Source organism: Eptatretus burgeri, chromosome 6 (genome assembly GCF_056783735.1).
Source record: "Eptatretus burgeri isolate ZD-2024b chromosome 6, Ebu_testis_v1, whole genome shotgun sequence".
In the NCBI taxonomy this organism is placed as follows: Eukaryota; Metazoa; Chordata; class Myxini; order Myxiniformes; family Myxinidae; genus Eptatretus; species Eptatretus burgeri.
Window position 1 is genome coordinate 66,515,177 of NC_140966.1, and position 10,000 is coordinate 66,525,176.

The 10,000-nt window shown below is 43.0% G+C and overlaps 2 protein-coding genes across 11 annotated transcripts in view; one reads left to right on the top strand and one right to left on the bottom strand.

Annotated features, from left to right (window-relative positions):
- Nucleotides 1-10,000, top strand: part of STIL (STIL centriolar assembly protein) — a 256,784-nt gene that overhangs the window by 65,625 nt on the left and 181,159 nt on the right. For 3 of the 10 annotated variants that reach the window (XM_085885484.1, XM_085885498.1, XM_085885493.1), the window contains exons 1-2: nt 5,824-5,913; nt 8,212-8,280. The gene's annotated coding sequence lies outside the window, so the exon portion shown is untranslated. Of the gene's footprint in view, nt 969-5,810; nt 5,914-8,211; nt 8,281-10,000 lie in introns of those variants that run through there. The other 7 variants (XM_085885486.1, XM_085885489.1, XM_085885485.1 and 4 more) reach the window with 6 other exon arrangements.
- Nucleotides 3,293-5,760, bottom strand: LOC147024985 (forkhead box protein D2-like). The gene has a single exon (XM_085885499.1). The coding sequence runs from the start codon at nt 5,235-5,237 to the stop codon at nt 4,119-4,121; it is 1,119 nt and encodes a 372-aa protein (XP_085741625.1). The 5' UTR covers nt 5,238-5,760; the 3' UTR covers nt 3,293-4,118.

Below are 10,000 nucleotides of genomic sequence, written 5' to 3' on the forward strand. Positions count from 1 at the left end.
CATTGTTCAAACAAATATTTCCACCACACATTATGGAATAGTGTTTTCAACATTTTCTATCATTTTTTAAATAATGTTTTTCAACTGTACATGGAATAGCATTTTCTACCACATGTTGGTGTGTTTTTCGCCACACGTATGATACATAATAGTGTTTTTGCCGCACTTTTTAAAAACGGGTATTTTTCATGCACATCTCGTGCAATATTTTCCACCCCACGTAGAATAGTGTTTTCACCGCACATGGAATGGTATTTTCTGCAGTACATGAAATCGTGTCCACAGAGGAGTTTCCACTGTACAATGAAAGTGTTTTCTACTGAACATAGAATGTTGTTTTCTACCGCACATACACTCATGTTTTCCACCATAAATAGTTTAGTGTTTTCCACTGTACATAGTATTTTATACTGTGCATAGAATAATGTTTTAACTCAACATAAGTGGTTTCTACTGAACATTGAATATTGTTTTCCACCACACATAAAATAGTGCTTTAAACTGTATATCAACAAATGGTGCTTTCTCCTACACATAGAACAGTGCTTTCCACTGTACATCAAATGGTGCTTTCCACTGTACTATATTGAATGGTGCATTATACTGCATATCTTCGAATGGTGCTTTCCACTGTACTCTACCGAATTGTGCATTTCCTGTATATCATAGAATGGTGCTTTCCACTGCACATATAACAGTGCTTCCCACCATATATATATAAATTGTTTTCCACTGTACAAATAATTGTCATGCACTGTACATCGATCGAATAGTGTTTTACACTCCACAAAGAGTCGTTTTCTGCCATACATGAAATACCGTATGATGTTTTCTACGTTATCTTGCTCATTTGGTAACATGTTTGTGTTTAATTGCCTGCAGGGAGTCAGGCCAAAGAAAAGTTCACACAAAGCCGGTGATGGGTGGATTTGGAGTGGGAGGTGGAAGGAAGGGAGAGAGGGAAAGAGGTAAAAGGTTCCAAATTCATAGTTCTTAAGCAACTCCATAAACACTTTACATGTGCGTCACATTGTAAATATAGTGTATATTTTTGTCCATACATGGTAATAACAAGTTCCATACCTTTTTCATGCCATGTGATTGTCATACGTCAAGGACATGTTCAGTCTGCTCATTAACCATTCAGAAACAATAAAATTTGTCACAGTGAACAATTCAAATCTCACCAGCACACTCCTTGCCCATGGTCTCAGTGAAAGGTGTCTCAAGGTTACGACACCATATACATTTATAAAGAGTTGTAAACACCTGCTGCATTGCATTTCTTAACGCAATCACGTCGATCGCAAGGTAAGGGTACACTTGGTGCAGGGGAATCTGCGGGACGGACTTGTTAAGGGTGAACAGTCCTGAGGTCGCACCATGATGAATGAAGCTCATCGAAGCCTCTGAGTCTAAAGCAGTTGAGAAAACAGCGCTTTGAAGGCAAAGCGTGCCCTTCCAAGGTCTCCGTAAACATTCGCTGTGTTCACGTGGAAAGGCAAAGCCATAAGAAAGCGAATTACCGCACTGAGAAGACAAGTGGCTGTTTCCATTGCAGGGAGCCAAAGGTTCCGTATGGGCTCTCCCAGCTGGAACATATTAATATGCATGCACTGTATCCGCACACGTAAATCTGCCTTGTTTTTGTATTTGTTTTCTTTCCATTCACCCTTACTTTGCAAATTACAAATAGTTTTCAGGTGCGTTTTAATTTCTTATTTATTTGTTGGCTTAAAAACTTATCATCCCCAAAACAAGTGATGTTCATCATTGTCTAAAATGCGTCTTTTTTTTTCTTCTTCTTCTAAAAGCCTTCAGCTGGTCACAAGGAAATAGGATTAAAATAATTGTTAAACAGCGGCTTGGATCTCACAGCAACACAGACCTGCTCACGGTGTAACAATCTGATCGCTGGTTTTGAATGACATGTCATTCACGAATGTGTCCATTATAAATACATCCCAGGGTCTTTCTCAAAATACAAACGTTTCATTGTAGCTTTATGGGCATTGCAAGAACGAATAATCATATATATTTGAAAATTATTAACAATATGAAGTCTGTTATCGAAATTTGTATAATGCATCAGTAAATTTACAACGTGATGTAAAATGTGAACGACTGACATTAACAGTTATTTTTCTATATTAAATGAATATTTCACAGATTCTTTCTATTTGCTCTTCATGTGAAAAAAGTCAATGTGAACCTCTTTTAATCGATGTCATCCTTACTCCATTTGCATACTTGCATCTTAAGCCATGGAATTACTGAGCAACACTCATATAACCTATCATCTATATTACGTATGTACTCTCGTACCAAAGCCCTGTAATTTTTTCGCATCTCAGTTATAGTAACAGCCATTCAAATATATTTTTTTAAAGAACTTAAATCTAAGAGATATCCAATGTTTCATTTTAATTTTTGTTTGTGCCTCATTCTCAAAGACCTTGCAGAAAAAGAAACACTGAAGTTAATATTAATGCAATTATTTTCGAAAATATCATTGCAATATTTATTTTGGGGAGAAATGAAAACATTGACAAAATACGAGCGTGTTGGTATCGGTGATTTGTAAATTCAGTTTAATACCGAAGCTGCAAAGCGGAGGCACATGTAAATAATCCTTTCTGAGGGGACATTCATGTGGATGTACAGCGATTGCAAAACTGCATGAGACATTCAACTTCAGAAAGTTCATTCCATCCCATGAATTCTGGCACGAAATACTGGTCGTGATTTTAACTGTTGCGTATCCAGAAGGTCGCCGTGTTTATTTGTCGTTATCTCATGAGGTGAAAAATATAATAATAGTCGTAAAAAAATATTGTATACAGTTTTGAGGCTCATGCACGAGCTAGAACACAACGGGTCAGGACGCAACAGAACGAAAAGAACAATAGAAAGAGAGGGGAGGGGGTGGCACACTAAACAGCAGAGCCAAAGGAGAAAACAGAGGGAGACTTGGAGAAACAAGGGATGTGAGGAAGAACGAGGGCAAGTGGAAAACGCAGGGTGAACAATATGTATGCAGCCGCAAACTCCCAATCACAGAATTGGAAGGAAAAGCTGTAAACACAGAAAGAGGTGGGCCCGTGGAGGGCCATCGGTAGTCGAAAAGACCATGGTTGCGGATGACCTGAGATGATGGCGAACAGCTGCCGTGAAGTCCTGGAGGGAAGAACGACACCGGGGAAGACCTCCACAGGTGGGGGGGAGGGGGGCGGGGGAAGAGGAACGAACGAATTAAAATAATAATAAATATAATAATTCAACAAACTTGATGGAAGATCTTCAGGTCAAATTTATTTGGTGTCATATTGGACGACACTAAATACCAAGATCAAAACTCATGAAACAGCCGTGTTCATATTATACGTCTCAGTTCAGATGAACCATTTGGAACAAATGGCGTTAATTTAACACAAAAACATGAGCATTTCCATATTCAGGAATTGTTTTGAAAACATATACAAGCTGTGTACTGTGCTTGTGCTTATTACGTCACTCGATCATTGAGCATGAATGCATCAATAGCACCTTGGGGTAGGTGAGGGCTCGTGGAGAGTATTTTCTATCATGGGTTAAGATTTTCGTACAAACGCTATCATGAAATATCCATTTTAAACAACGATCGTTGTTGATTGTTTATTTTTTGTGAAGGGGGAGGGAGGGGTGGGGGTAGTGTCTTCAACATCAACCCATGTATGGACATATAATATGGACATATAAATACGAGACGTTCGCATTACCGCGATGACAGCAACACCCACTTTACATTTTTCACGTCCGTTTATAAAAGCAATACGTTCGGGTAGGTAAATGCATGGTAAAATGCATAATACTCATGTTGTACCTTACAAATACTCAGTCGTTAAAAAAAAAACCTGCAAAAAATGTCAGCATGAGGCAAACAGTTTCGGTGATTGGATTCGCACACTTGTACTTTGTATACATATTTACAAATAGTTATAAATACTTTATAGTAATATTGTGCATTTTTGGTCGAGAGAGAACGTGTGGCTTGGTACCTCGCAGTGAGAGTCCAGCACGGACAAGCGCAGCGCCTACCTTGGCGCATGACACACCGTGCAGTCCGTCGGGGTTTGACCCTAGTTGGGAGTCAAAGGTGACTGTACCTGAAGTGTTTCAGGTATTAGCGATGGAAACACATGGCTTACTGCCGTCGGAGCAAGCTGGGGTGCCGAGGTAGAGTGCATGCCACGGCCGATGATATTCTCAATACAGAAGGAGGGTTTGGAGGTTCCGGCCTCTGTCTTGAGTGTGGGTAATGTGGGACTGATTCGTGGGTAGAGAGATGCACTCCGTTTGCTGCCGAAAGCATCCGTATGGAGCAAGGTCGGAGCGAGGAGCGGTTGGACCAACCCTGCGGCCGTGTTAGCCGGCAGTGCCGATGGGTATGCATACCCCGCTCCGGGACATGTGTGCGGAGCGGCTGCCGTGGCTGTCGGATGGTGGTGGTGATGATGGTGATGGTGATGGTGGTGTCCGTGAGTTGGGTTTTGCTGTGCCAGAAGCTGCTGCTGTTGATGGTGGTGGTGATGTTGTGGAACTAGTGTCGGGTATGCTTGCAGTGCCAGGCCGTACCCAAAGCCATACGAACCGTAGCCGAGGCCTTGGAGGAACGAGCTCTGTTCCTTGAGGAAGTCCACGGGCTGTGGTTGTTGAGGTTGCCGCTTGAAGCGCTTGCGGCGTCGCAGGAATGAGCCATTGTCAAACATATCTGCAGATTCTGGATCGAGAGTCCAATAATTCCCCTTGCCCGGGTTTCCAGGCTCCCTTGGGATCTTCACGAAGCAGTCGTTCAGGGACAGGTTGTGCCGGATGGAATTCTGCCATGCGGGGAACTTTTCGCGGTAGTACGGGAAGCGCGCACTTATGAATTCGCAGATCTCACTCAACGTGAGACGTTTTTTGGGACTCTGCAGGATCGCCATGGTGATTAGGGCAATGTAGGAGTAAGGGGGCTTCACCAGCGCATTCTTACATGTCTTTCCTGGAGATGAAGCGGCCGGTCCCTCAATTCCTCCTGCCAATTCTGCGAGTTCGCCCTCAAAACCCCGGTCCCTTGCGGTCTCGGCATCACTTCCAGTGTCCGGCTCTGAGAGGCACGACCCACCGTCATCGCCCACCACATCCAAAAGCCGTGTCTCATCTTCTAGTTCATCGGACATTGCTCCCCGTTCCGTAATCTCCCGGCCTAGAGTCATCGCTGCGCTACACGCCGTCGCTGCAGCGTCACAGCCGCCGGAACGCGGCTGAGCAGCCCAAACCTTTTGAAGGAGCCCCCTTCTGCTTGAGCCTCAAGTTCCCTTGGGGCAGTCTTGGCCCTGAGGGCGGAGAGGCGCTGAGGCCTGGCTCCGCGGTAAGGAGATGATCCCGGACGTCCAGTCGTGACGCATGGAGGAAGACTGTGCAATCCAACAAGTTCCTTTCTCGGAGAAACTTTTCCCAATCGTCCTTCCTACGTAATTGTTTACTTGTTTATTTGTTGTTGTTGTTGTTCTTCTTCTTCCCCGTGCTATTATAACCTCCTTGCTCCAATAATATATCCTACTCTTCTATGTCATGTACTTCCTGCCTTGTGTTTCGCTTGTTTTTTTCCCCCCCACCCACGATGCAGTAGGTTGATAATGATAATTGATAAACAATGCCAGAATAACGGTAGTAGAGCCACTACCGCTGTTCTGGGCCACACGCACACTCGGCCTCGCGTCGGGTGCGTTCCTCGCCCTCTATATACGATGGTCCAGCCCCTGGCCTGTGACGCTGCGTGACCCGCCCTAGGTGGGAGGGCCCCCGTTGGGTCCGGCCGAACACCCCGAGGCCGACGAGCGGCGCCGACTTGCGGACCCGGCCGGTCGAGACGTCTTCGCGTGCGTCCCCGTAAGTTCCCCGGGGGGGTGCGCCCCAAGTGTGGATGCATCGCAGCGCAGTCCAAGGACTCGCTTGTCATTTTGTATAGACCACATACGTAACGGGTAACGTATATCTTAACCAAGTAGCACGGCTGATTAGCGGAACAAAATTATGTTTATATCAACGCTCACTCCTTGTGCATCAAACCTGCCTTTTACTCCTACTCAAAGATAGCTGTACATAATTATGAGAATCTTTTTAAATTACAATCTAAAGTAACGTGTAAAGTCGTTTCACTTTAAATCTCTCGAGGCGGTATTCCCAGGGTCGGTCCATGTCGTTAACAGTGTACGAGTTTCGCACGCACTCTGAAACATTGTGACGTGCAAAACCCGTTGAGAAATCAAATCGAACCTCGTTCACCTGCACGGTCTTCAGATAAACACGATTCGGCTCAAAAACAAAATACTTTTGGCGCAAGTTGTACGAGTGATGCAAAAAGTTTGTACGTTTGCGAAAATGTAAGGATTTCTTCCACTTCGCAACATGTTCTGCGCTATTGTGTAGCATCAGACTTTCTTCAAACATCTCCTTTAAGTATTACCGGATTTTTGGGGTTTTTTCTACGTTATTATGCTAAGGTCGTTGATTCGCGCATATTTGTGAAGGTGTTTCATTGTCGTGCGTCTGTCATTCAAACGCGCCATCGGTATAAATTGCGCATTTCCATCCTCGATTTGTCAGAATAAATAAACACCACATTGTTTATCGGCTAATAATTTTTTTTCCAAAAATGTATGTGCACAATAAGGGCTGGCGGGATAGCTGAGAGATGTGCGCATTCACCTCGAAGCTGTCTCTCCTGGGTTTCAATCTCAATCAAGCTATAAACCGTCGTCCGAGTGTGTCGTTTGCAAAGTGAGGTGTCAATGCGTTCATCGCAGGATCCGTCTGCCCGTCCTGACCGTTGATAGACATTAAAGATGCCACAGTGTCTTAATGGTGAAGAGTAAGGCGAGTTATCGACGGCACCATGAAAAACTACTTTCCCCAGCCGATCCCACAAAAAGGGAGAATAATTTCGACAGTTGTCGTAGTAGTAGCAGTAGTAGCCTGTTTATTTGTTCGTTGTCTACTAATGCGTTTTTCATTAACGCAAAGGTACATTCGTTTAAGTCTTCTTTGTCTTGCATGTGATTTATGTACAAGCTCCTCCACGAGCCTCAGACCGGTGTTTACCAATGAATTCCATTGATATAATCCATAAAAGCTGATCAACTTTTTGAGAAACGTCCAGCTGAGTTTTGGAGAATCGAAGACACTTCTTATAAACTCGACATGTTGTTGTCAATATTCATCTGGTAATTTAAAGAATCCGATTATATCTTGCGATTCAGATCAATTCGTGAATGATTTTAAGTTGCTCCATAATTCCATTCTGCGGGTTAGGAATATTGTACCGAGGAACGGGTAGGTAGCCGACATAAGGGGTCGTATTGGGTGGAGTTCCTGAGAGTTGTCGATGTATTTAAGCACTCCTGATCTGCCATTGCGATGAATCTGTTCGTAGTCCGAGTACTGTATATAGCAATCGCGAGAGGGAACGGCTCAGGGATTGGCGGTTCATGAGGAATGAAACGTATTAAACGGAAAAAGCTGTATATCCTACCAGACGAGGTGGTGAATTGGTTAGAGCATCCGCCTGTCGTTGGTTCGAATCCCAACCAAGTCATACCAAATGTTTTATAAATGATACGTGCTGCTTCCATGCTTGACAATCATCATTTAAAAAAAAGTATCGAGCATGGACAAACAACCATAGGTTGGCAACCATTGCATGGGCCGAATGGTCTACTGCAGTGTTTCTCAACCTTTTTGTCCCAAGCCCCACTTTGATTTTCAAAAAAATCGTACGCCCCACCATGATTGGAGACACTACAGTATATACTACATATGTATTCAAAAGGCAAAGCTATGAAAGCGATCAGATATTGATTCATTAATTCTGAATCCTCATGCCCCACCAAAATATTGCCACCCCCACCTTGAGAAACACTGGTCTACTGTGTCGAATTTCCTTGTAAAAAAAAAAAAAACATTTTATAATCACATTAAAGCCTAATTTCCCGCAAAAATATACACAATGTTCGGGATGAAAGATATTTTGCTTCCTGTGCAACTAACCTGCAGTTTTACGATGTGAAAATGAGTGTTGCCAGGGAGATAATCATATTCATGGACAAACAGTGAAACCCTTATTTAAATAATTCTTATGTACCGACATATGTACTTTTTGCTGGTCGAATAATTTGTTTTGGGATGCAGGTACTTTGGAGTGTGACTGGTGAATCGCTCAGATGTTTGGGAAACACCGTCCCCCTCCTTTCCATCAGGGTATGATAAGATACCATTTCTCCGATGACTCCCCACCCCAGCTTTACTGTAAAACATGACGTCACATGAATAAGGGCCCAGATGTGCCGAACGCTGCTCGTCCGGTGCGCCAGTCGGGCACAAAGCCGTTTGACTGTTGGTTGGATGCCTCCTGGCGGTAATACCATGCATTCACACCAATAATATCTCACCTGAGAAGGAACCGTGATTACTACTACTACTACGACGACAACTTCTGTTTGCTAAACTCAGTGGTGTAACGATTAGAGGGTCCGCTTTGAGTCGGGTGGTCGGCAGCTCGAATTCCAGCCGAGTCATACGAAAGACTTTAAAAATGGCAGTGCTGCTTTATTGCTTGATACTCAGCATTTACAAAGGAGCGAGAACGGACAAACAAACGTAGGTTGATAAACTTACGACAGACTTTTATCACTTGCGAAAATCGAAGATTTTTCAAGTATATTGTTTAGTCGATTTTATTATTCTGTCTGTGTTTGTTGCCTTCAGGTCACAATTTTAAACCGACCTTCACGAAACTTCACCACATGGTAGAGTTTGTCATAAGTAAGAAGCCTATCGTTTTTGAGGTCAAAAGGTCAACATAGGCCAAAAGTGAGATTTCTAAAATCCTTAATTTTCATCCGATTGACTTGAAATTTGAAGAGGATTTATATTTCAGGTCACTGAATTCAACTAGCCAATTATTTTTGAGGTCAACATGGACCAAAAGGTCAACATAGGCCAAAGGTCAACAACTAAGGTGGTATTTCTAAAATCCTCAATTTTCATCCGATTACATCAGCCAAAATGTCAACATCGGCTGAATTTCTAAAATTGTCAATTTTCATCCGATTCACTTGAAAGTTGAAGAGGAGTTGCATATTTGGTCATTGAATTCAACCACCAATTCTTTTTCAGGTCAACAGACCAAAACATAGGCCAAATTTCTAAACTTGCCAATTTTCATCTGATTGACTTGAAATTTGAAAAGGATTTGCATATCATGTCACTGGATTCAACTAGCTAAATATTTTTGATGTCTCCATCGGCCAAAAAGTCGACACAGCCAAAAAGCCGATTCAAACCAGAATTTCTAAAATTGTCAATTTTCAGCTATTTGACTTGAAGGTTGAAAAGGATTTGCATATTTGGTCTTTTAACTCAACCACCAATTTTATTTTAAGGTCAAATTTGTTTTATGGATCTTGCAAGTTTCATGCTAGGCATGACATCTGTCTTTTTTCCTTTTTGTGTATAAATTGTTGAGGCTCGTATGAGAGCAAACACATAACGCACAACAAGAGGAGCATGAGTCAAGAGGGGCGAGAGTGCGAAGGACAAAACAGTGGGGAACATAGACATTAGGAGATCTGTGGAAGGAAGAGGGATGGGGCGGGGAACACGGAGTAAACAAGATGGACATTACAGGGACTTTCAGGAAAGAAAGCAGGGAATTTGAAGGATGTAGGTTTGGGGTGGATTAACGGGGGTTGAAAAGATCGAGGTTTTGGATGGAGGAAGATAAGAGGTTGTGGTGAACAACTGTTTTGAAAGCCTGGAGGGAAGAATGGGATTGTACAGAGTGAGGGAGTTTATTCCAAGGGTGAGAAAAAAGAGGAATGAAAGAGTGAAGGTGAGCAGTGATTCATGATTTTAGTAGTTTCACCAGGAGGGGGTTGTTGGCAGACCTTGAGTGCCCTGCAGAAATATGGTGGGGACA

Excerpts from the sequence above, each read along its gene's own strand:
- LOC147024985 (XM_085885499.1), bottom strand. The coding sequence starts at position 5,237 with ATGACTCTAGGCCGGGAGATTACGGAACGGGGAGCAATGTCCGATGAA.